We start from the raw sequence: 27,783 nt of genomic DNA on the forward strand, positions 1-27,783 counted from the left end.
TGAGGCAAATTAAAATGTGAGATGCTTTCAATGCTCAGTATTTAGATAATCCTGTCATCTCATTGGTAAATAGTCTCCAAATATAGAGTACAGTGCTGATCATTACAGAGCAAACAATTTCCAGTGATGTGAAATGGTATAGAGAATGGAACTAGAATGATGATGGGAAATGGAGCAGTTGCATTATGTAGCTGGACTAATTCTGGAAAAATAATATAATTGGAGGTAGTGGGTATTTTATCCAAGGGTTAAATCATATGACATGTTGTTTCAACTTGTCAGAAAATAGGACATTAGGGCAAACATGTCTATTTGAACGCAAATGAAAACCAATCGGGAAATTATCTAAAATGGTGAATGATTATCATATAAAATAGGCTTCAGGTGATATTGTAGAAGTAAACTGTATAGATTAAAATGCAAAGGAAAATTGGTGATTTCAAAAATAAATTGAGATGAAGCTTGAGTAATTAAATTAAAAGAAAACACTGGAAACACTCAAAGCTAGCAGCATCAGAGGAAAGAGAATCAGGGTTAACATTTTAGAATTGGGTTATTGACCAGAAATGTTTCCATTATTGCTTTTCACAGATCTTTTTCTGCTATCTTCTGTTTTTGTTTCTACATCTGCAGTTTTTTAGCTTTCACATTTGAGTAATTAAAGCAGTGTATTATGGTTAAGTGTTCATCATTTGTACATGGGATATGCATATTGTCACCAAGGCTGTTTTGTTTTAAGTAATGTCCATTCCTAATTAAGAGGTTGTGATAGTGAGCTGCCTTTTTAACGACGCAAGTACTCCTGCAGTATTCGATAGGTGGCTCCTTTATTGACGACGGAAAATTATATTCCCATCCTGTGATGTCCTATGACGGTGATCATGTAGCTGGAAATTCTGTGGATCCATTGCCTATATCCTATTATCCTCTCAAGTTGTGGAGGTCAAGGATTTTAAGGCATTGTAAAAACCCTTTGGTGAATTGCTGCAGTGAATTTTCTGTTAGCAGTGAACAAATGTTTAGCATGGTGGATCTTGTCACAAGGGTTATTGAGCTTCATGAGTGTTGTTGGAACTATTCATCCAGGCAGGTTTGGTTTAGAGACACAGCATGGAAACAGGACCTTTGGCCCACCGAGACCGCGCTGACCTACGATCATCCATACACTAGTTTTTTCCTCCACACTAGGGACAATTTACAAAAAACAATTAATCTATAAACTTGGATAGACACAAAGCTGGAGTAATTCAGTGGGTCAGACAGCACCTCTGGAGAAAAGGAATAGGCGACGCTTCGGGTTGAAACCCTTCTTCAGATTGAGAGTCAGGGGAAAGAGAAACAAGGGAAATAGATGATAATATAAAGAGAAATATAGAACAAATGAATTAAAGATATGCAAAAAAGTAACAATGATAAAAGAAACAGGCCGTTAGCTGTGGGCTAGTGAAAACGAGTTACAGACATTGCCCAATGTGTCTCTTTATTTTGTCAAATACTGACCTTGTGATGCATGAAAGATCTTTAATGAACTTGTTTGGGTTTAAGATGCTCTTCTGAGGAGGCTATGTTCCACTTTTTGAGTTTAGATTAGTTGTCTCCAACATAAACTTTCAACTTGCATTAAATGTGATTCTAACCAAAGGTCAAATTAAGTTTATTGGAATATATGCAAAAATATGGTAAGGTTTAGATATAATGAAAATCCTTGCTTGCATCTAAAACATAAATACATAAATTACACACAATTTTAAAAGAAAGACTAAAAAACACCCCAAGATATTAGTGTAAAAATATTTATTTTTAAAAGAAGTCAATTGGAATGCAAGAGGTGGCCCACAGTGGTCCGTTGTTGAGGTAAAAGTTGGGCTGTGTAGCTTGTTTCAAGAATCTAGTGGTTGTAGAAAAGCAGTTGTTCCTGAACTTGGCAGTATGGAACTGAAGGCTTTTGTATCTCCTGCCTGACAGTTACAGTGAGGAGAGGGTGTGACCCGAGATGGTAAAGATGTTTGATGATGCATGCTGCCTCATTGGGGCAGTGCCTCATATAAATGCTTTTCTTAAATGGTGGGGGGATGTCCCTGTGATGGATCGGTATGACTCCACTAATCTCTGCAGCCTCTTGTATTCCTCTGTATTGGAATTGCTACAACAGGCCGTGATGCAACCAGTTGGGATAATTTCTATAGTATATCTGTAAAGGTTTGAGAATGTTCAGAGAAGTACGGAATCTCTTTGAACTTCTAAAAGGGCTGGTATGCCGCCTTTTATGATTGGATCTATGTGCTAGGCCATGGACAGGTCATCCGAGATGTTAACGCACAGAAATTTGAAACTGCTAACTGTCTCCACCATAACCCCACCAATAAAAGCTAGTGCGTAGACTCTCAAATTCCATCTTCAAAAGTCAACAATTAGGTCCTTGGTCTTGTTGGCATTGAGCACAAGGTTGCTGTGGCAACACTCAACCGGACACAAAAAGCTGGAGTAACTCAGTGGGACAAGGCAGCATCTCTGAAGAGAAGGAATGGGTGACATTTCGGGTCGAGACCCTTCTTCATGTCAGGGGAGTGTGTGGTACAGAGATAAAATGTAGTCGGAGAACTGGGGGGGGGGATGGAGAGAGAGGGAAAGCAACTATTTTAACAAAGCTCAAGTAACCATATAACCATATAACAATTACAGCACGGAAACAGGCCATCTCGGCCCTACAAGTCCGTGCCGAACACTTATTTTCCCCTAGTAGCCCTTGCTTTCCCTATCCGAACCCTGTGACATTCACACAGCCGAGCCCTTTTGGCAAAACTATGTTGAATGAATGTTGAATAAAGCTATGGAATAGTACTTTATCTGAAATGAGAGGTGTCAGCTCATAGTATTAGTGAATGGATATAGAACAGAGGAGGCCTTTTTCCCCATTGTGTCTGTGCCAGGTTTTTTTCCAAAGCAATTCTCAAGTTTCACCTCCGTGGACTTTTCCCTGAACCTTGCATTTTTTCTTAACATTTACCCAGTTCACTCTTGAAGGTCACAGTGGAATCTGCCTCGCCATATCTGAAGGCATTGCTTTTCAGATTCAAACACAATACGTTTTTTTCCTCGTGTCACTCTTGATTCACCGTCCTTTTGTTTTACATCTGTAGCCTCTAGACCTCAACTTTCCATCAAACAGAACTGCTATTCACTACTCACTCTTCACTGCTTTCATTGTTTTGCACACTACAATCAAATCTCAGAAAATCTCAGACAGAAAAAAATGGCCCCATTTCCAGTCCCTGAGGAGTACCACTATTTGCTTTCTCCCAGTTCAAAAAATATCTATTCTCCGCAACCTTCTGTGCTTATTTAGCCAACTTGGCATCCATGCTTTCATTGTCCATTTTATCCGATGTGCTTTGGATTTACTGATAATTCTGTTATGTGGCACATTATCACTAACGCAATTATCAAAAAAGCTCATCAGCGCCTCTACGTTCTGAGAAGATTACGGAGAGTCGGATTGTCAAGGAAGACTCTCTCTAACTTCTACAGGTGCACAGTCGAGAGCATACTGACCGGTTGCATCGTGGTTTAGTTCGGCAATTTGAGCACCCTGGAGAGGAAAAGACTACAAAAAGTAGTAAACACTGCCCAGTCCATCATCGGCTCTGACCTTCCTTCCATCGAGGGGATTTATCGCAGTCGCTGCCTCAAAAAGGCTGGCAGTATCATCAAAGACCCACACCATCCCGGTCACACACTCATCTCCCTGCTACCTTCAGGTAGAAGGTACAGGAGCCTGAAGACTGCAACAACCAGGTTCAGGAATAGCTACTTCCCCACAGCCATCAGGCTATTAAACCTGGCTCGGACAAAACTCTGATTATTAATAACCACTTTCTGTTATTTGCACTTTACCAGTTTATTTATTCATGTGTGTATATATTTATATCATGGTATATGGACACATTTATCTGTTTTGTAGTAAATGCCTACTATTTTCTGTGTGCTTAAGCAAAGCAAGAATTTCATTGTCCTATACAGGGACACATGACAATAAACTCACTTGAACTTGAACTATCAAAAGGCTCTGGAAGTCCATGTTCATTGCATGAACTGTATAACCCTCATCAATTTTATTCAATTCGTTAAGAAAATTAGATAAAACTTGTTTATTCGATTTGCCTTCAGTAGATCTTTGCTACTTGTTTTAATTAATCCCCTATATGTCCAGTGATAATGGTCGGAAGAGGGATCCAAACCAAAAAAGTTGCCTTTCCATGTTGTCCAGAGATGCTGCCTAACCCGCTGAGTTCCGCTGACACTGTCTCTTTTTGTAATCTGGCATCTGCAGTTTCTTATGCTGACAATAATGGTGTTCAAGATCAATGTATTTAAGTTTTCCCACCACTGAGATTAAACTAACTGGCCTGTAGTTGGGTTTATCTAATTCCCTTTAGTGCCAGGGAGTAATGTATGTCCTCTGTCAGTAATCCTGTAAGAAGCACATTAAAAGGTTACGAATAGGACCCCGGTAATTTCCTCCAGTGCTTCCCTCAAAATCCTAGGCTGTAACTCATTCATTATTCAATACCATCTTCTGCAGCAATGTTATTGCCATTTTCAGCAGAATTACATTAGTTATTGTACAGAAAGTTTTAAGTTAAAATAGTTGAACATTTTCCTTACTTGTTCAATGTACAGCTGTTCAAGTTTATAACTGCTTCCTTAAGGGACCCTAGAACAGTATGCTGTTAACTTGCATTTATGTAATCGAAAATTTATGCTCAAATATCCTCCTCTGTTGATGGCAGCTTTCAATGTAAATTAAAAATGTAAAATATTGGTAGCCATTAACTTATTACAATTTTAATGATATAGTTCTCACCTGGTCAAATATAAATTATGGAGAGGTTGTACTTGTGGAACAACCTCCCATTCTTTAATTTTGGATGTGACAAGGACTATAAAGTAGATATTTTGCGGATGCAAATGCATGATATATTTTTCCTGGAATGCTAACAGTTAGAAGACAATAAAATTACACTTTTAATTGGAGTCATACAGCCTCGAAACAGGCCATTTGGCCCAATTTACCCCTGCCGACCAAGATGCCCCATCTACACTAGTCCCACCTGCCTGTGCTTGGCACATATCCTTTCAAAATCCGTATACCTGTCCAATTGTCTTTTAAATGTTGTAATAGTACATAGAAACATAGAAAATAGGTGCAGGAGTAGGCCATTCGGCCCTTCGAGCCTGCACCGCCATTCAATATGATCATGGCTGATCATCCAACTCGGTATCCTGTACCTGCCTTCTCTCCATATCCCCTGATCCCTTTAGCCACAAGGGCCACATCTAACTCCCTCTTAAATATAGCCAATTAATTGGCCTCAACTACCTTATGTGGCAGAGAATTCCAGAGATTCACCACTCTCTGTGTGAAAAATGTTTTTCTCATCTCCGTCCGAAAAGTTTTCCCCCTTATCCTTAAACTGTGACCCCTTGTTCTGGACTTCCCCAACATCGGGAACAATCTTCCTGCATCTAGCCTGTCCAACCCCTTAAGAATTTTGTAAGTTTCTATAAGATCCCCACTCAATCTTCTAAATTCTAGCGAGTACAAGCCGAGTCTATCCAGTCTTTCTTCATATGAAAGTCCTGACATCCCTGGAATCAGTCTGGTGAACCTTCTCTGTACTCCCTCTATGGCAAGAATGTCTTTCCTCAGATTAGGAGACCAAAACTGTATGCAATACTCCAGGTGTGGTCTCACCAAGACCCTTTCCTGCCGTGAAGAGAGAGTGGACGCTGGCGCGCTTTGGCTGCCGCTGCTCTCTCTTCACACTGTGTTTTTGATTTTCTGTTTTTGGATTGAATTCTGTTTTTAATTTGTGTCTCTGTGATGTCTTTATTACTTGTTATATTCCGATTATATGTTTTTATTCCGATTACTATGTAAGGTGTCCTTGAGATGTCTGAAAGGCGCCATTAAATAAAATTTATTGTTATTATTATTATTATTCTTATCCAAATCATTAATATCACAATCAATCACAATCACAATAATACTGGTCAAGTGTGTTCTGCAACATACAAGGAATTTCATTTGCCAAGTCAGTCATACAAATAAAAAGCAACGGAACACACAAAACACATTTTAACATAAACATCCACCACAGTGACCTCCACATTCCTCACTGTGATGGAAGGCGAAAAAAAAGTTCAATCTCTTCCGTTTGCTCTCCAGCAGTCGGGGGCCTCGAGCATTTTGACTCCCGTAGCTGGCGGCGTTTTGGCTCTCCGCGTCGGGGCGATCAGCTCGTACATCAGGGGGATGTCAGCTCCCTCGCGCTGCACGATCGAACCCTGTGCGGGGCTGGTCGAGCCTCTGCGTTCATTGGAGCTCCCGACATCACGGCCTCTCCCGAGACTGAGCAACCGATGTAAACAGGCCGCGGTTGGAGTGATCCCAGGCAAGAGATCGACTCCGATGTTGTCCATGCCCCGAGGTCCAAGGTCAGTCCGAGGAGGCCTCCAGCTCCATCGATGGTAGGCCGCAGAGTGACCGGAGAATGCGATCCGGAAAGTAATCGCATCTCCGGCAAGGTAAGAAACTGGGGGGGAAAAAATGTTTCCCCTGACCCCCACCCCCTCCCCCAACATAAAACAAACCGGAGAACATTTACACAAACTTTTAACACACTAAAAATTAAAAAAATACGATTAAACACAGGGCTGCCAACTCTCACGCATTGAGTGTGAGAATCACGCATTTGGCCAAATTCACACGCTCTCACGCTGATCACAAATTTCTCACGCTCAGTCGTGAGAAATTCTGTGATCAACAAAAATGTCAAAACTCATATCAACTGCATGGGCCGCGGGTGTTGGAGAGCCGGGGCTGAGGGAGGGGTGGGGGCAGATGCGGACGGGGAGCTGGGGCTGGCAAGCGATTGCCGGGCTGGCGAGTGTTTGCCGGGCTGGCTAGTCGCTCGCTGCAGCTCCGGCCATGGAGCAGCCTCAATGCAAGCGTCAGGGCCGTCGGAGGCGTCGGAAGCGTTGCGCCGATGTTGTGAGAGTCTCTGTGCCGAATTCGCCCCGGTGACCGGCATGAATCGGGCTGCGGCTCGGTGCATCCTGGAGGACAACCAGTGGCTGCTGGAAGTAAGTACCAAGCACTGGGTAGAAACAGTGGAAGATAGTGGCCTTCAAATGGGGGTGGTTGGAGAAAGCATCCTGCTTGCTTGCTAGATTTTCACTTACTGTAACTGCAGGAAAAATGTTCGCGATGTTGGGGGAGTTCAGAACCAGGGGTCACAGCTTAAAAATAAAGGGTAGGCCAGTTAGGACTGAGATGAGGACAAACTTTCTTCACACAGAGAGTTGTGAATCTGTGGAATTCTCTGCCACAGAAGGTAGTGGAGGACAATTCACTGGATGTTTTCATGAGAGAGCTCTTGAGGCTAGCGAAATCATAGGGTATGGGGAAAAACAGGAAAGAGGTACTGATTTTTGATGAACAGCCATGATCATATTGAATAGCAGTGCTGGCTCGAAGGGCCGAATGGCCTATTCTTGCACCTATTTTCTATGTTATTATGCTTGAGTATATGGCAATAAAACTCGACCACTTGATTTTGAAGCATTCATGCATGGTGGAGGTATAATGTAGTCGCAGAGTGATACAGTGTGAAAACAGGCCCTTCGGCGCAACTTGCCCACACCCGCCAACATGTCCCAGCTACACTGCCTGCTTTTGGTCCATATCCCTCCAAACCTGTCCTATCCATGTATCAGTCTAAGTGTTACTTAAATGTTGGGATAGTCCCTGCCTCAACTATCTGCTCTGGCATCTTGTTCCATACACCCACCACCCTTTGTGTGGAAAAAGTTCTCTTAAAAATACTTCAAACAAAATACATTAAAATCATACTTCCACAATGCACTAAAACATGATTTTAATACATCAAATTTCAAAAAGACCCTACTGTAGGAGGGGAGGCACCCCCCTCCCACACCCTCCCCCCCCATTCAGTTGCTCCACTCCCTCGCTGGGTACCCCCAAGGCCAGTGATCGCTCAGCCTCCCCACTTGCAAAAACGCTCCGTGGCCCTTGGTTCAGACAGAGAACACTGCCAGATGTGAGCCAGTCGTCCATGATGTCTGGATCCCAATGCTCAGCGCTTCGTGTTTCAGAGTTGGCTAATGTTATTGATTTGTAATTAGCCTGATTTGTAATTAGTTGACAAAACCTTAGTTTATGAATCCGGAATTTCTCTCGCAATTTCTCACTCCCAACTCTCACCCAATGTTGGCAGCCCTGATAAACAGACTGTTGGGGCTGCCAATCGTGCGGCGCCCCTGGTGGTCTTTCTGATATAAACTTCAAACAGCAAAAGGCCTAGCGCCCTGAAGCATACCACCAGTCACAGCCTCCTGTCCAAAAACAACCTTCCACCGTCACCCATGAAACCAATGATCTATTCACATGGCTAGTTCTCCCTAGATCCCATGCGTTCTAACCTTTCTGAGCAGCCTACCATGCAAATACCTTATATGTTGTAAATGCACTGGTCTAATTAATGTTTGAAGGGAATGAGGTATTAAAATCTTGAATTGCCAGTTATTAGGACTAACAATATTTTGGGAACCTCCATTCGAAAGGTAAATGCTGGATTTTTACCATCCCTACTATACAGATGCTTCAATGAGCCATTTAGTCTCTGATTAAATAGAGTAATGAGCAGCGTGGTGCTAGCTGTAACTAGTTAAAGCTTCTCACTTATTCTCGGAGTAATCCCAATTAATTTTATTCAAGCTAACTGGGTTATTTCACAGAAGGCAAAGTAAAAATTATTAGGCAAAATTGAAAGAAGGATCGGCCATAAGTATTTGCAGTGTAGTCGATACGGTTAAAGTGTTGAACGATCCTGACCTGAAACATCACCTGTCCGTATTCTCCAGAGATGCTACCTAACCTGCTGAGTTACTCCAGCATTTTGTCCTTTTTTGTAAACCAGCATCTGCAGTTCTTTGTTTCTACCAGAAAAGGAAATAAGTTTCAGGAAAAAAAGCACATTTTCAATTACCTTCATGAAGATAATGTTTACATGATTTTTTGCTGAAATAGTCCTGTGAAGTATTTTACATTGTACTAATGCTCACTATTGTCAAAAATAGCCAGAATTATAAATATTGAAAAAGGTCTGACGCATTTTCTGTTGCAGTAATGACTCCATAAATATTTAAACATATCAATCCAGGTTTAACAGACAAAGGCACATTTAACTTCAAACAGTTGTTCAAATCTCCTGAAGGCAGCACTTTTGCTGAGTTATATTTGTACTGGTCATGGAAGCTTACTCATGCTGTGAAATGTCTTCAGGTGTGCCATTGAATGGCAACCATTGACAGGATCACCAGACACTGTGTGGACAGAAAGGTAATTAGTTTCATTTATTTCCCTCTGCCTCAGTACACCCAACCCCCATTACCAATTTATCCCCATCATTCTGGCACGAACAGATTACAGATATTCCCGTTGCTTGAACTAATCCCTCCCACTTTCTCTACAATTAAAAACTATATTGTTTTCTCTTTTCTCAGATCTGACATGAATCTTTCATCTAAAACCTTAATTGCTTCTCTTTCCATAGATGCTGCCTAACCTCAGTGTTTCTAACATTTTCTGTTTTTGTTGCAGATATCTGGCATCTGCAGTTTTTATTATATTTTTCAAAAATTATAGCTATGTTTAAATTCTTCATGACAAATACTTTTTCTCAGGAATATCTGACCATATGTCTTTGCACTACTTTTTCTTTTACCTTGTTCGTTCCAACTTTTACGTGCAAAAAAAACAGACAGATCTTGACCTGTGCAATGCTCACCACTGAAATAAATTGGAGAGGGAAATGCCAAAGAAAATTGCATAACTTTTTTTCCTGTTACTAAATGAAATGGAAATGATGATATCACTAAATGTATGATGCTGATTTAATTCTCAAATTGAAGTGATTCATAGTTCAGGTTAAGGGTTGTAAGAGGTCATGAACAACAGTCAATTCTCAACAGTACGGGAACAACCTAAGTAGACATGGCAACTGAATAAAAACATCTGTGGGGGCATTTCACAACAGACAGTTCTAATTTCACATTTTGTGCCGCCATTCAGGCAAGTGTTCGGCACGTACTTGTAGGGCCGAGATGGCCTGTTTCCGTGCTGTAATTGTTATATGGTTATATTCAAATTAGCAACTGAAGAGAAAGAATTTTGCTGGGTTATAGTCATAGTCTTACAGCGTGGAAATGCGGCCTCACCAACATTTTATACAACTGCAACACAACCTCCCAACTTCTATACTCAATGCTCTGAAATAAATCCCAATTTCTGTGCTGTAGATTAGTCCATAATTTTATAGGGAATATTCTCCCCTAAATGACCTCTGAGATCGTTTCCTATTGATAAAGTTTATCTTGTCAGACAAACGATTTTTAAAAAGGTGATAAAAAGCAAAACTGCACGTACTTATGAAGGTTCCCCCATACTCTTCTCTCGGATATCGTGCTCAAATATCTTCGCTAGTAAACAATGCTAATTCAAAAATCAGGGGTGCAAAGGGACTTGGGAGTGCGGGTGCAGGATTGCCACAAGTTAATTTGCAAGTCGAATCGGTAGTGGGGAAGGCAAATGCAATTCGAGAGGTCTAGAATATAAAAACAGGGATACAATGCTGAGGCTTTATAAAGCACTGGTCAGACCACATTTGGAGTATTGTGAGCAGTTTTGGGCCCCATATCTAAGGAAAGATGTGCTGGCATTGAAGAGGGTCCAGAGGAGGTTTACGAGAATGATTCCCAGGGATGATTGGGTTAAAATGTGATGAACGTTTGACAGCCTGTACTGTACTGTACTATACTGGGCCTGCACTCGTTGAGGTTTAGAAGGATGAGGGGGCCCCTCATTGAAATGTACCAAACAGTGAAAGGCATAGATAGAATGGATGTGGAGAGGATGTTACCACTAACGGGAGAGTCTCAGAACAGAGGCCATAGCCTCAGAATAGAAGGGCATCCCTTTAGCCTTTCTTTAGTTGGAGTGTGGTGAATCTGTGGAAATCATTGCCACAGAGTACTGTGGAGGCCCTCCTACTGTGGAGGCCATGGAGAGGCCGTCTGGAGATTTTTACAGTGAGATTGATAGATTCTTGATTAGTACTGGTGTTGGGGTTATGGGGAGAAGGCAGGAGAATGGGATTGAGAGGGAATGATAGATCAGACAAGATTGAATGGTGGAGTAGACTTGATGGGCCGAATGGTCAAAATCTGCCACTACAATTTATTGAATGCAGAAATTACCCATAGAACAAACAAATGTCTTCTCATGCCTTCCCCCAAACTCCCCTTCAAATCAAAGATACGAACCCGGAGCCACCTCTCATTAGCACAATTAATTAAGCTGCCAATCAGGTTTTTCACTGATTAGCCAATCAGAACCACATTCCTTGAGCTGCTCCAGGCACTCCACCCAAATATTTCTCACAGTTTCCTTGCTGATAACAGATCCTATCACCTACACAGACATTCCCAAGTCTTCTGCTTGTGAATCAGTCCCCAAGAGCTGCCAATCCTAGAGATTCCCCATTAGGATTTTGGGGGACATTTTTTGTTTCTGTCTTAAAAGAGAATTTATATCCGGACAGTTCTTAGGAATAGACATAGACAATAGGTGCAGGAGTAGGCCATTCGGCCCTTCGAGCCAGCACCGCCATTCAATGTGATCATGGCTGATCATCCGCAATCAGTACCCCGTTCCTGCCTTCTCCCCATATCCCTTGATTCTGCTAGCCCTAAGAGCTCTATCTAACTCTTTTGAATGCATCCTATCTAACTCTTTTGAATGAATAGAATGCCTCCTATGTAACTTGGACCCTCTTTACTGAAAATCATATCATAGCTTTATTCTTGACAATTAAATCAGAGAGACAATGGCAAGTGGCGTTTTTTTACGGTCATTCCTACTTCCTTTGAAAGAAAATGCTTTGAGAAAAGGCTCATAGAAATCATTGAAAAGTTTGCAACACAGGTGCTGCCTGATCCAAATTTCCAGCATTAAAAGCCCTGTCCCACGGTACGAGTTCATTCCAAGAGCTCTCCCCAGTTTGCCCTGATTCGAACTCTGGAGATTTATGGTAATGGCCACTTGTCGTTTCTCGGGGACATTTTTCAACATGTTGAAAAATCTTCACAAGTCTTCCCGTGCTTGCCTGCCGTTAGCGAGTCTTCCCGAGTACCTGCCGTTAGCGTTACGAACCGCAAAGTGACGTCCCCGAGCTCCGACGTACCCGCTACATTCATTCTCCGTGCTTACCACAAGTTTGATTGTTTTTCAACTCGGGAGAGCTCTTGGAATGAATTCGTACCATGGGACAGGACTATTCGTTGAAGAGAGGATATGGCACATTCGTTTTTTTTGTGTGGAGGGAAATTACTGTGTGTGGTATGCATGGATGCAAAATTATGCCTCTTGAGTTTGACCCCTGTGAATACTTGAATAATAATATCAAATGATTGGACATGTACCTTGAATGAAAGGTACAGCATGAATACAGGCCCTTGGGCCCAAAAGCACACTGAATAGCCACCAAATGCTCACAGCAGTGGAAGGCAACTTCATCTCCATTACACAGCTACATCTGTTCACCAAATAAAAGCTGTCCAGGGTCTGACCTCCCCAGAGGAGCATGGGTGAAGCTCAACAGACTTTGTACTGGAGTTGGGCGTTTCAATGCCAGCGTGTGGAGATGGGGACTCCGCCAGACCCCAGTCTGTGAACAACATTCAGCCAACCATGTCATCTCTGGGTGCCCGCTCTACCATTCACCAAATGGAGCTCAGGGCCTGGCAGACTTTGACGCTGAGACAACAACCTGGCTGCTCAACAGATCTAACTCTTCCTTTGGTTTATTTATGTTTCATTCGCAAGAAGAAGGCCCATAGAGTCAACGCTGACCATCAGCACTAGTTCTGTTATCCTACGTTTGCATAGACTATAGACTCCCTACGCACTGGGGGCAAATTACACAAGCCAATTATTCAACAAACCCGCATGTCTTTGGGGTGTGGGAGAAAACTGAGCACCCGGAGGAAACTCACAATTACAGGTAGAACGTACAAATCCCACACAGACAGCATCCAATGTTCAGATAAAACCTGGGCCTCTGGCAAGGTGAGGAATTGTGTGTCATTGTGCCACCCTTGATGAGCTGTTTTCTGTAGGTTTGGAACCTAGTGCTAGAATTGAGATTAATGTTTCAGTACAATGGAAATGGATAATGGCCTTCTATGTTATAAATTTACTGACTTCAATTAATATGACCTCCAAACATTTCATTTCAGATGTTGTCTGTTTGAAATCTTTTATTTTGATTTCATGTAGCCTGTATGATTCACTGACAACAAGTAAATTTTGAAATGTTAAGGATTTCGGGAATGGTTGTCATAACATGTATTTCCAACATCATAAACTGCCTTTAATTAGCTGCAGGAAATAAAGCACCCTGAATTTTATGGAGCAGCTTATTGGAGCATTGATGCTGTTTTTCAGCATGCAGTTTCTTTTAATAGATGCTCGCCACAAAATCAAGATGACGCAGTGAGCAAGAAGCCTGTCCTATTATCTCAATGACCTGGATTTGAGTCAACCCTGGATTAATAGGATGAACATTTCCATCTGATGGCTGTGCTTGTCCTACATGCAGTCAGTTTTGTCAGTTTCAACTCAGTTCTCAATGCGAGAACGTCTGTGCTGCAAAAATAACCCAACTGTTGCACTAAACACCACAATGATGGTCGGTGTGGGAGAGCTGAACCCTGAGTATGTTTGGGCTAACAAACCACCCCCACATCCAGCGACGCCTCCTTCCTTGAGGAGCTTAACCACTTCTATGGCCGCTTCGACAGGGACAATCTAGAGACAGCCATCAAGGCTGTGCTCCCTGCTGATCACCAACCCCTCACACTCACCCCCTACGACGTGTACGTGGCACTGAGTAGGACTAATGCACGTAAGGCTGCTGGCCCTGACGGCATCCCCGGGCGCGTCCTCAGGGCCTGTGCTGCGCAGCTGACAGACGTCTGGACTGACATCTTCAACCTGTCAGGGCAGTTGTCCCCATATGCCTTAAAACCACCTCCATCGTGCCGGTGCCAAAACACTCCACTGCGGCAAGCCTCAACGACTTCCGCCCAGTTGCACTTACCCCCATCATCACCAAGTGCTTCGAGAGGCTGGTCCTGGCACAGCTCAAAGGCTGCCTACCCCCCACATTGGATCCCTATCAGTTTGCCTACCGCAAGAATAGGAGTACGGAAGATGCCATCTCAACGGCACTTCACTCCGCCCTCTCCCACCTCGACAACAGAGACACTTACGTAAGAATGCTGTTCATCGATTACAGCTCAGCATTCAACACCATTATACCCTCTATACTGATCACCAAACTCGGTAACCTGGGCATCGACCCCTCCCTCTGCAAATGGATACTGGACTTTCTAACCAACAGACCCAGTCTGTTAGGTTAGACAAGCACACCTCTTCAACCCTCACCCTGAACACCGGCGTTCCACAGGGCTGTGTGCTGAACCCCCTCCTCTACTCCCTCTTCACCTACGACTGCACACCTGTACATGGTACTAACACCATCATCAAGTATGCAGATGATACAACGGTGATTGGCCTCATCAGCAACAACGATGAGTCGGCCTATAGGGAGGAGGTCCAGCTCCTAGCAGCATGGTGCACTGACAACAACCTGGCCCTTAACTCCAAGAAGACCAAGGAGCTCATTGTAGACTTCAGGAAGTCTAGGGACGGCACGCACACCCCCATCCACATCAACGGGACGGAGGTGGAACGTGTTTCCAGCTTCAGCTTCATCGCCAAGGACTGCTCTCACCCCAACCATGGACTGTTTACCCTCCTACCATCCGGGAGGCGCTACAGGTCTCTCCGTTGCCGGACCAGCTTCTTCCCTGCGGCTGTCACACTACTCAACAATGTACCTCGGTGACTGCCAATCACCCCCCCCCCCCCCGGACACTCCTCCCACAGGAAAAACACTATGTCTGTATACATGTAAATAGATTTATTTATTGAAATCATATTCTATGTCGCTCTTCTAGGGAGATGCTAACTGCATTTCGTTGTCTCTGTACTGTACACTGACAATGACAATTAAAGAATCTGAATCTAAATCTGACATCTCGATCACGCACACGATGAAGAATATTTTCTATTCTACACATTTTCTTCATTTGTTAGACCTTGTTAAAGTCAGTACCAAACAATATACAGTGCCCTCCATAATGTTTAGAACAAAGACCCATCATTTATTTATTTGCCTCTGTACTCCACAATTTGAGAATTGTAATAAAAAAAAATAATATGTGGTTAAAGTGCACATTGTCAGATTTTAATTAAGGCCATTTTTATACATTTTGGTTTCACCAGGTGGAAATTACAGCAGTATTTATTTATACATAGTCCCCCCCCCCCCCCCCCCCCCCCCCATTTCAGGGCACCAAAATGTTTGGGACACAGCAATGTCATGTAAATGAAAGTAGTCACGTTTAGTATTTTGTTGCATGTCCTTTGCCTGCAATGACTGCTTGAAGTCTGTGATTCATGGACATCACCAGTTGCTGGGTGTCTTCTCTGGTGATACTCTGCCAGGCCTGTATTGCAGCCATCTTTAGCTTATGCTTGTTTTGGGGGCTAGACCCCTTCAGTTTTCTCTTCAACACATAAAAGGCATGCTCAATTGGGTTCAGAGCGGGTGATTGACTTGGTCGCTCAAGAATTGAGCATTTTTTAGCTTTGAAAAACTACTTTGTTGTTTCAGCAGTATGTTTGGGATCATTGTCTTGCTATAGAATGAACCGCCAGCCAATGAGTTTTGAGGCATTTGTTTGAACTTGAGCAGATAGGATATGTCTATACACTTGAGAATTCATTATGCTACTAGTTCAAGTTCAAGTTCAAGTGAGTTTATTGTCATGTGTCCCTGTATAGGACAATGAAATTCTTGCTTTGCTTAAGCACACAGAAAATAGTAGGCATTTAATACAAAACAGATAAATGTGTCCATATACCATGATATAAATATATACACACATTAATAAATAAACTGGTAAAGTGCAAATAACAGAAAGTGGTTGTTAATAATCAGAGTTTTGTCCAAGCCATCAGCAGTTGTATCATCAATGAAGATAAGTGAGCCAGTACCTTCAGCAGCCATACATGCCCAGGCCACAACACCCCCACCACCGTGTATCACAGATGAGGTGGTATGCTTTGGATCTTGGGAAGTTCCTTCTCTCCATACTTTGCTCTTGCCATCACTCTGATATAAGTTGATCTTTGTTTCATCTGTCCACAAGACCTCTTTCCAGAACTGTGGTTGCTCTTTTAAGTACTTCTTGGTAAACTGTAACCCAGCCATCTTATTTTTGCGGCTAACCAGTGGTTTGCATCTTGCAGTGTAGCCTCTGTATTTCTGTTCATGAAGTCTTCTGCGGACAGTGGCCATTGACAAATCCCCACCTGACTCCTGAAGAGTGTTTCTGATCTGTCAGACAGGTGTTTGGGGATTTTTCTTTATTTTTGAGAGGATTCTTCGGTCATCAGCAGTGGAGGCCTCCCTTGGCCTGCCAGTCTCTTTGCGATTAGTAACCTCACCAGTGCTCTCTTTCTTCTTAATGAGTTCCAAACAGTTGATTTTGGTTAGCCTAAGGTTTGCCTGATATCTCTAACAGTTTGATTCAGTCTAATGGCTTCTTTGACTTTCATTGGCACAACTTTGGTCCTCAAGTTGATAAACAGGAATAAAAGTTTCCAAAGGTGATGGAATGACTGGAGGAAAGAGTAGGTGCTGAGAGCTTTCTTATACCTGCATTAAGGAAGCATTTGAACACACCTGAGCAATTACAAACAACTGTGAAGCCATGTGTCCCAAACATTATGGTGCCCTGAAATGGGGGGACTATGTATAAACACAGCTGTAATTTCTACATAGTGAAACCAAAATGTATAAAGATGGCCTTAAAATCTGACAATGTGCACTTTTACCACATGTGATTTTTTTCTATTACAAATCTCAAATTGTGGAGTACAGAGGCAAATAAGTAAATGATGGGTCTTTGTCCTAAACATTATGGAGGGCACTGTAGGTGAGTAATAGAATGTAATGTTTGTTTCCTCTCAACACGGTTAATTTTAACTCATCCCACTGCTGATGTTGGATGGCTTTATTTAGATTATAAACAAAAAATGGTTGAATACTAAGCATGAGGCAGCATTTGTGGAAAGATAAATAGTTGGTCATTGCAGTCCATAACTAACATGACCATATCCAGAACTATATAATTCATAACTAGTCTCAGACTGCATGGAAACATGGAATTATCTTACTGTCCTGTAATTTAATTAACATTTGGTGTATAAAAGCATCATCCAGCTGACATCTATTTTCCCTTAACATTGACTGTTTTAAATTCAACACTTTCATTCTCTTAAATGCATTGCTTTCATCAATATTATTCCCTCCTTAGGCCTAGTACAGTGTAGACTGGGAAGATCATGTAGTTTGCAGTGTTTAATGAGAATATAAAATTCTGTGCTTTCTTCCAATGGAAATAAAAGCAGTGGTCATTTTAACAAATTTCATTAAATAAATCAGATTTGAATATACTTTTTTTTCAACAAAATTGCCTGTGGATATGAAGTTTAGGTTCTGTATTGTGTCCAAGATTAAAAGCAAAGATGAGAAATATTTAACACAAAAGGCAGTGCAGTAACACAGCTAGTAGGTCTCTGAATCACAGTGGCTGAGACCATAGTTCAATCCTGATTTTGGGTGCTGTCTGTATGGAGTTTGCAGGTTCTTCCTGTGACTGTGTGGGTTTTCTCTGGTGCTCTCGTTTCTTCCCATCCCAAAAGGTATGTGGGTTTGTAGGTCAATTGGCCACTGTAAATTGCTCCTATTATATAGGGAGTCGATGTAAATGTGGGATAATATAGGACTTGTGTGAATGGATGGCCGATGGTATTTCAGGGCAGCTAAGTATGCGCAATGAATGGTGCACTCTTGAATGCACATATCCTAAGAATTGGAATTGATTGGTGCAAGCTTGGAATGACGCTGGAAATGTCAGCACGTATTTAGTGTATGAAAACTAACTGCAAGCATATGGGTGTACACAGTTAAATGTGGACCTTCAGCAGTTGCTGTCAGAATTCACTGCAGGGCATGCCATTTCAAATTTTGTCAGAATTTGTAACTTGTTTTAACTTCTGATTTTTATGCACTACTCTTGCTATCAAAATAAGCTTTTAATCTATTTGTCATAATAACTGTTGAACACCCCTCTGGTCCTAAGATGTTTTTTAAAAATGCGGTTTGGGTTGTTCATTGGCCGTATCAAAACTAATCAGTTTGATTTGCTGATTTGTGATGCTGTCATTATTACTGGAGGCTGCAGATTCTTTGTCAATGACACCCGATGGCAACAATTGCCGTAAAGGGAGAATTCCACTCAGACTCAGATTGGTGTGGTTTGCAGATTCAGCAAAAGGAAAAAATTTCATAAAATCTTGGCCATCATGCAAATCAGTAATGGATTTTGAATTGTCCCAATCATTGTCTACAACACCGTCAACTTATTGACTGCACTTCTGATGCTTTTTAATTATCTTAGATTAGTGAACATGAACCAAATTAGGGTTTTGGTATTTCTTTGATGAATTGACTCTAGATCTGCTTTGTTTGATATTGATGGCAGTATTACTGGTTAAAATTAACTTTGGACTGTCTTTGGTTGCAATAAGGACCTTTATTGATTATTAATTTATTGAATCTTTATATGTTACCCAAGTGTATTGTGTCTACAGGCCTGTCTTGCTGCTGCAAGTAGAGTTTCATTGTTTTGTTACCTAAGACAATTACACAATTGACTCTTGAAAATGTGTAACGGAGGTGAAATAGTCTGTTAACTACATTCGATGGGTGTGTTTTTTTAATGCAGCACCATCTGCTGGGTGTATTGCCTTCCAAATAATATTTTGACTTGAAACAAAAACACAATGTTAGCAGAGTTAAGTTGAATATTTTGTCATAGGCACTGGTGCATTGAGATAAGGGTACAAAGAAAATCTTGCAGCAACACTGCAGGCACACAGACTCGGACAACACACAAACATAAATTATACGTATATTGTACAAGACACGAAAAGAGAAAAAATCTACAAAAACAATGCATTAGTCTTGAACACATTTCGAAAACATGTCTATGGTGGTGAGATGTGATCCGTAGGGTTCAGTTTGCTGAGATAGGATTAGGATTGTGCACGTCGGTTCAAGAATGGTAATCTGATGGTTACAGAAACATAGAAAATAGGTGCAGGAGTAGGCCATTTGGCCCTTCGCGCCTGCACCGCCATTCAATATGATCATGGCTGATCATCCAACTCAGTATCCCATCCCTGCCTTCTCTCCATACCCCCTGATACCTTTAGCCACAGGGGCCACATCTAACTCCCTCTTAAATATAGCCAATGAACTGGCCTCAACTACCTTCTGTGGCAGAGAATTCCACAGATTCACCACTCTCTGTGTAAAAAATGATTTTCTCATCTCGGTCCTAAAAGACTTCCCTCTTATCCTTAAACTGTGACCCCTAGTTCTGGACTTCCCCAACATCGGGAATAATCTTCCTGCATCTAGCCTGTCCAACCCCTTAAGAATTTTGTACGACTCTATAAGATCCCCCCCTCAATCTTCTAAATTCTAGCGTGTACAAGCCGAGTCTATCCAGTCTTTCTTCATATGAAAGTCCTGCCATCCCAGGAATCGGTCTGGTGAACCTTCTCTGTACTCCCTCTATGGCAAGAATGTATTTCCTCAGATTAGGAGACCAAACCTGTACGCAATACTCCAGGTGTGGTCTCACCGAGACCCTGTACAACTGCAGTAGAACCTCCCTGCTCTTATACTCAAATCCTTTTGCTATGAATGCTAACATACCATTTGCTTTCTTCACTGCCTGCTGCACCTGCATGCCTACTTTCAATGACTGGTGTACCATGACACCCATAGGAATGTAGCTGTTCCTGACTTGTTGGTATGGGACGTCAAGCTTCTGTACTTCTGTCCAATGATGCCAGCAAGAAGAAAATGTTGCCCGGATGATGGGGATCCTTGGTAACACACACTGCTATCTGAGGCACCACTTTATCGACGCTTTTGACGGTGGGAGGACTATGCCCATGATGCACCAGGCTGCGTCTCTGCAGCCCTTGCATTCCTGTATATTGGCATTGCTGTACCGGGTCATAATGCAACCCAGTCAGGATACTTTCCACAGTGCATGGTAGACTGGGCTGCAACAGGCTGATCTGTTTTGGCTATAGGCGTAAAGCAGATCCAGGCCAACTTTCTGAGGCAAGAGTTGTTTCAAGCCATAACCAACTTCTCATAGCTCTTCATACAATGGATATAAGAGCTCCCGGACAGTTGTCATTGAGGCAGTTCAACGTGCTCTTCTACCGGTACGATAGTTCCCCTTTTGAAACAGGTGATGAAAGGTGCAGACATGAGAAGTTGAAGATCTCCTTGTAATCTCCACCCAGTTAGTTTGCACAGGTCTTTAGCACCTGGCTGTGCATACTACCTGGGTCGGACGAGGAAGTTATTCACACTTGTATTGTCCTGTGTTAGTATTTTTACTTCATTTATTCAACATTTCTCTTCATGTGTAAATGTATATGTTCGTGTGGTGGTGGTGTATCAAATAAATGTTCTTGTTCGGTTCCCAGAGATTTTGGTAATTTCAGCATGGCTTCCGTTATCCTTTGGGGGTTTTCAGGAAAACAAGTTGATGGTAATCGTCCTGATTGGCTCTTGAATTGTTTTGGAAAAGTACATTGTTTGCATGAACATAAGGTCAAGCTTTCTATTTATTGAATGAGCAATCATGCAGATTTGCAAGTGTTCTGATATTTTCATCATATTAAGACATACAATGTGCTGATAACTTGGGAAACAAAAGTGCTATGACTTCGAATGTTGGCGTTCTGTTGCTTAACAGCATTTGAATGGAGATGCATGTGTTCCGTTGTGTTTATAGTGGAAATTTAAATATGAAGTCCAGAGAATGCTCCAAGCAGTAAAGCCCTAGAACTTCAATTTATCACCGCATGAGACTGAGCATTGTCACACTGTGTTCAAAACTGGTTACGCCTGTTTTGTCCCGAGCATTTTTTTAAAGTATAGCTGATCTATATTTTAATTCCAATTAATTGGTTGCATATCATTTAATGTGCCTAATTAACATCAGTTAGATATGAAGTTTTTAATTTAACTGGTCTGAACAGTTGTTAGTATGTTACGCACCCCATCTGCAATAAGATAATAAAATGCGAATGTCTTGATTGGCACATTTACATTCAACTTTCATCTGCATGACAGCTGCAATGTTAAAATAGAAGATAGAACAAACGGTACAGTAAAAGACAAAGTGCTGGAATAGCTCAGTGGGTCAGGCACGATCTCTTGAATACAACCAGTGAATTGGGCTCTACTGCCTTCTGTGGCAGAGAATTCCACAAATGTTCCAGAGATGCTGCCTTACCCGCTGAGTTATACTAGCACTTTGTATTTTACTCATGATTCCAGCATCTGCAGTTTATTGAGCCTCCATAGAACAGTATACTACAGGAACAGTGCTCCAGAGAAAGCAATCCAAGTTTGTTCAACCTTTCCTTTTAGCTAATATCTTCTACTCCAGGGAGCATTCCAGTAAATCTCTTCAGTGCCCTCCCCAAAGCCTCTACACCCCTCCTGTTATGGGATGACCAGAACTGCATGCAATATTCCAAAGTTTTATAGTGATGGAATGGTGATATTCTGGCTGGAGGTCAGTGGACAGTAAAGAAAGACACCGAAGGATACAGCAAGATATAAATCAGTTACAGATCTGAGCAGAGAAGTGGCAGATGGAGTTTAATCCTGGAAAGTGTGAGGTGTTGCACTGCTAGAGGTTGAATGTAAGGGTAAGTATACAGTTAATAGCAAGACCCTTTAAGCACATTGATGTACTGTAGAATATTGAAGTCCATGCCCATACCTCCCTGAAAGTAGCAACACAAGTAGTTAGTAGTAAAGGTGTAGTATGCCACATTTGGTTTCATCAGTTGGGGCACTGAACATAAGTGTCATGATGTCGCTGTATAAAGCTTTGGAATATTGCATGCAGTTCTGGTCATCCCATAACAGGAAGGATGTATGTGGGTAAGACAGTTCTGAACCCAAATTTCTAAGTCAACGTGCCTTCGAGCCAGCACCGCCATTCAATGTGATCATGGCTGAATAAGGGATTAAAAGTAACATTAGCAAATTTGCAGATGACACAAAGCTGGGTGGTAGTGTGAGCTGTGAGGAGGATGCTAAGATGATGCAGGGTGACTTGGGCAGGTTGGGTGAGTGGGTTGATGCATTGCAGATGCAGTTTAATGTGGATAAATGTGAGGTTATCCACTTTGGTGGCAAAAACAGGAAGGTAGATTATTATCTGAATGGTGTCAAATTGGGAAAATGGGAAGTACAACAGGATCTGGGGGTCCTTGTTCATCAGTCACTGAAAATAAGCATGAAGGTACAGCAGGCAGTGAAGAAAGCGAATGGCATGTTGGCCTTCATAACAAGAGGAGTTGAGTATAGGAGCAAAGAGGTTCTTCTGCAGTTGTACAGGGCTCTAGTGAGACCACACCTGGAGTATTGTGTGCAGTTTTGGTCTCCAAATTTGAGGAAGAACATTCTTGCTATTGAGGGAGTGCAGCATCCGTTCACGAGGTGAATTCCCAGGATGGCAGGACTGTCATATGTTGATAGAATGGAGCGGCTGGGCTTGTATACGCTGGAATTTAGAAGGATGAGAGTTATTGAAACATATAAGATTATTAAGGGTTTGGCCGCACTAGACGCAAGAAACATGTTCCCGGTGTTGGGGGAATCCAGAACCAGGGGCCACAGTTTAAGAATAAGGGGTAAGCCATTTAGAACGGAGGTGAGGAAAAACTTTTTCACACAGAGAGCTGTGGAATTATCTGCCTCAGAAGGCAGTGGAGGCCAATTCTATGTATGCTTTCAAGAGAGATTTGGGTAGATCTCTTAAAGATATCAGAGTCAGGGTATATGGGGAAAAGGGGTACTGAGTGTGGATGATCAGCCATGATCACAGTGAATGATGGTGCTGGCTCAAAGGACCGAATGCCCTACTCCTGCACCTATTGTCTATTTCGTTTGCCAAGCCCCCACTCCCGCATCTTCACCATGGATGTCCAGTCACGCTACACTTCCATCCCCCACCATATAACCATATAACCATATAACAATTACAGCACGGAAACAGGGTCTTAAAGCCCTCCATTTCTTCCTCGACCTCAGAACCAACCTATCTCCGTCTACAAATACTCTCCTCCACCTAGCTGAGCTGGTCCTTACCTTCAACAACTTTTCCTTTGACTCCTCCCTTTTCCTCCAAATCCAAGGCGTAGCTATGGGCACATGCATGGGCCCCAGCTATGCCTGCCTCTTTGTAGGGTACATCGAACAATCCTTATTTGAGGCGTACTGTGGCCCTATCCCCGAACCCTCCCGAACTACCTCTGCTACATTGACAACTGCATTGGTGCTACCTCCTGCACCCATGCAGAACTCAGTGACTTCATTCATTTCACCACTAACTTCCATCCGGCACTCAAATTCACCTGGACCATTTACGACATCTCCCTACCGTTTCTAGACCTCACTATCTCCATCGCAGGTAACAGACTACTGACCGACATCTACTACAAACCCACTGACTCCCATGGCTATCTGGACTACACTTCTTCCCAACCTGCTTCCTGTAAGGACTCGATCCCCTACTCCCAATTCCTCCGTCTACGCCGCATCTGCACCCAAGATGAGGTATTCCAAACCAGGGCATCGGAGATGTCCTTATTCTTTAGGTAACAGGGGTTCCCCTCTTCGACTATAGATGAGGTTCTCACCATGATCTCCTCTACATCCCATAGCTCCGCTCTCCCTCCCCATCCCCCCCAGTCGTAACAAGGGCAGAGTCCCCCCCCCCCCTTGTCCTCACCTTCCACCCTACCAGCCGTCACATACAACAGATGATCCTCCAACATTTTTGCCACCTCCAACGGGATCCCACCACTTCCCATCTCCTCCCTTTTTGGCTTTTTGCAGCGACTGCTCCCTCCGTAACTCCGGTCAACCACTGTTCCCCAAATGCTCTCCCACTGAAACGCTATTTACCTGGCCAGGCTCGTTTACCCAAAACAAGGTCCCCGTCTAACTGAACTATCCACATACTTTCTCAAGAGACGATTTGGATGCACCTAATAAATTCTGCCCCTTGTAAATATTATTAACAATGGATTGGTGAGTTTTGTAGTAAAATGCCTTTTTGTATTGTTTTTTTGTGGAGGAGCCCCTTCTGAGGTTTGACATTGTGGAAGAATAAAATATTTCATGTTTAACTACATATCTACCATAATGACTAATGACAATGTATCGGGCCAAATCTTGGACAGCTTCTTGAGTCGCATGCAATACATGTTCTATCTTATGAAAGCCTGGAAGTGTGACCTGTACTGGTTTCTCTCAATGTTTTGGTGCAACCAATGTTTTTTTTTTAGATGGATAATTTTGTTATGGCAGGCTGTCGTTATGGTTAAGACACTTGCCACAATGCAAGAACTTGGATTAATGTCAGCTCAGATGAAGAATTCTTCATTCAAATTTAGGAACAGGGAGAACATAATTCCAAGTAGAGTAGCCCCAAGTTGCACATGAATCTCCGTTGTTTTGCATGAAAGTAAAGTTAAATACATAGAAAAATTCCAGCATTTAGTTTGGCAATATTTATAATATGCTTTAAAATAACAATTAACATTTCAATTGAAAGAATAAAATAGAGAGCTTACAATTGAAATGCTTTAATTTTGTCACTAAAAGTCTGAAGACATTGCTGAAATATAGAAATATTGGTGTGACATTGAAATCGTATGTCTGTAAACAGTTATATTATTTCCTTTCTATTCAGGTGCAACAAGAGAAATTGGTTCAGCGTTAACCAGAATGTGTATGAGACATAGAACCATTGAAGCTAAACTTCGTCAATTCTCAGCGTGAGTTATTTGGCTTTATAAACGTAGAATAATGTCACAAATTAGAGTAACTTGATCTTTTAATTGTCTTATATTCTACTCTAGTTAATTATCTTGTAGGTGATCCAGTTGTAAGAGAGTTTATTCAGATGAAGTTTTGAGTGAAATGTATGAGCTGACCCAATTCATTTTCCACAATTTTTTTCCAAACTACATGTTGGAATATCTGGTTGACAAATCTTTTAATTCCAATTATTACATTTTCTATCTTTTTTTAAACTGTTGTACAATATATGGATTATAAAGATATCGAAAGGAACACTAATTTTAGATTAGTATGCATGTGTTGATGATCTAGAGAGGTTTCATGTGACATCGATTTAGCGGTCCTTTTGAAAGGTAAAACATTTGATATTGACAAGCAATGTGTTTATTGCCATTATAATTAACGCCTTTTAATTAAATGTACACATTGAAATATTTTGTTCTTCTTTGTCTAACAAAGCAATTGCCTCTTCTGAGTCTAATGCAATTTGGTTAATCTAGATCTTTGGTCGATTGCCTGATAAATCCACTGCAGGATCAAATGGAAGAATGGAAGAAAGTGGCCAATCAGCTGGACAAAGACCATGCAAAAGGTGCACTTAACCAAAAATACCTTGATTTACAATATAATTTGAACAAACATTTATTTAAGAAGAAATTGCATTTATGAAACAAAATCCTGCAATTTACGCTTGTTTTCCCTTAATTTAAATAAATAATTGCCTTTCTTTATGAGTTAATATTTATCCCAGGTTTGCCAAAATGATGCATGCTGTTGTGTAACACCTTGTTCAAGGGGAATGTTGATGGGAGGCAGTTAGGAACATAAAGATGAACTCATCTTATTTTGTACAGATTATAAATGGTCCTGTTTTAAATTAAAGTAAGACTTCCTACCTTGAAATCTACTTTCTTTGATCGTGGTAAAACTATATTGGTATAAATTCAACTAATATTTCATATTTTCTAAATATACTAATATATGCTCAGATTAACCTGACGTGGTAATTTTCAAGAATATGCAAATAGTTGTGATATGTATCCAAAAATTGTAAAATGTATATCTTAATATGAGTTTACTTTCTTATAGAATATAAGAAAGCTCGTCAAGAAATCAAGAAGAAATCATCTGATACATTGAAACTTCAGAAAAAAGCAAAGAAAGGTACTTGATTTCAAAATGACGATTTGGCTATTTCTTTCTTACAAATAGATGTTCCTTGTTTCTTCAAGTATATTTTACTATTGGATTTACCACACAAACTCCATTGATTTTTAGGAACAAGTTCTCTATGCACCTCTATGATATACTCATAAAGTTATAAACATTGAATTCATATTTACCTAGCCAGAGGTTGAGAGACAAATCTAAGCACTTTTTTTACTGAAGAATAAAAATCGGTTAGATCAATACAGGAAAAATCATTTATTTATTCTTACTAGTTTCAAATGCAATGACATATATATTCCTCGTTAAACCTGTTTTCTATAGTGACCTTTCTTAAGAAGCATTTCACATCTGTTGCGTGGATGGTAATTTTTTTTGTATTTCATAGGCATTCTTTTTACATGGTGTACCTCATTAAAAATCCTTCAAGGGCAAAATAATCTGCTGTGTGCTCTATATTTTTCTCTGCCATTCTTCTTAAGAATGTAAGTGGGAAAAGACCAATTGGCCCACAAAGCCTGCTACTTAACTGATCATAGCCTAAACACATCTTACTGTTTTCTACATTTTCTCTTCGGTCTCTTGTAGTTTTAATACAGTATATGTCAATCCTCACCTTAAATATAGTCAAACACTTGGACTCCACAGCTCATCGGGGTAGAAAAGTACAAAGATTTACAGCTCTGAAAGAAGAAAAATTATTCTAATCCCCTACTGATATGGACAACTCCTTATTCTGAAACCATGCCCCTTAATTTGTACTACCCCATCTAAAGGATATGGCTTCTGAGTATCTATCAGGTCAATCTTTCAGAATCTTCACTATCGATAAGAACACCTCTTATTCTTTTACATTCCGATCAGTATCAACTCATCTTTCCTTCACATATTAACCTCTTTCTCCCAGGGAACAGTTTTATGTATTTATACTCCACATTGCTGTGCAGGAAAAAACTGCAGATGCTGGTTTAAATTGAAGGTAGACACAAAATGCTGGAGTAACTCAGCGGGACAGGCAGCATCTCTGGCGAGAAGGAATGGGTTACGTTTCGGGTCGAGACCCTTTGTCAGACTGATCACTACTCCACATTGCTCCTTTGCGAGCATATCCTCGATTAAATATGGAAAGTTAAATTGTTTGCTGAACTCCACTTGAAGTTTCACAATTAGCTTGTAAACTTGCATCAGGGTATTTCTACATTTTAAATACCAAATTCTTTACAATAAAGACCAATACTCCATTAGTCTTCCTTAGTAATGTACCCACATGGGTCATCGCTGGGTTTGAAACACCCCAAATTGCAATATGACTCTTTGAGAGACGGGTGTGATAGATTGGAATGGATTCGCCAGTTGC

At 41.4% G+C, this 27,783-nt stretch overlaps 1 protein-coding gene across 4 annotated transcripts in view; it reads left to right on the forward strand.

Annotated features, from left to right (window-relative positions):
- Positions 1–27,783, forward strand: part of mtss1 (MTSS I-BAR domain containing 1) — a 156,588-nt gene that overhangs the window by 92,730 nt on the left and 36,075 nt on the right. For all 4 annotated transcript variants that reach the window (XM_033019010.1, XM_033019009.1, XM_033019011.1 and 1 more), the window contains exons 4-6: positions 25,150–25,234; positions 25,760–25,851; positions 26,349–26,423. In XM_033019010.1, coding sequence (XP_032874901.1) covers positions 25,150–25,234; positions 25,760–25,851; positions 26,349–26,423 — 252 coding nt within the window. The remainder of the gene's footprint in view (positions 1–25,149; positions 25,235–25,759; positions 25,852–26,348; positions 26,424–27,783) is intronic.

Source organism: Amblyraja radiata, chromosome 4, assembly GCF_010909765.2.
Source record: "Amblyraja radiata isolate CabotCenter1 chromosome 4, sAmbRad1.1.pri, whole genome shotgun sequence".
In the NCBI taxonomy this organism is placed as follows: domain Eukaryota; kingdom Metazoa; phylum Chordata; class Chondrichthyes; order Rajiformes; family Rajidae; genus Amblyraja; species Amblyraja radiata.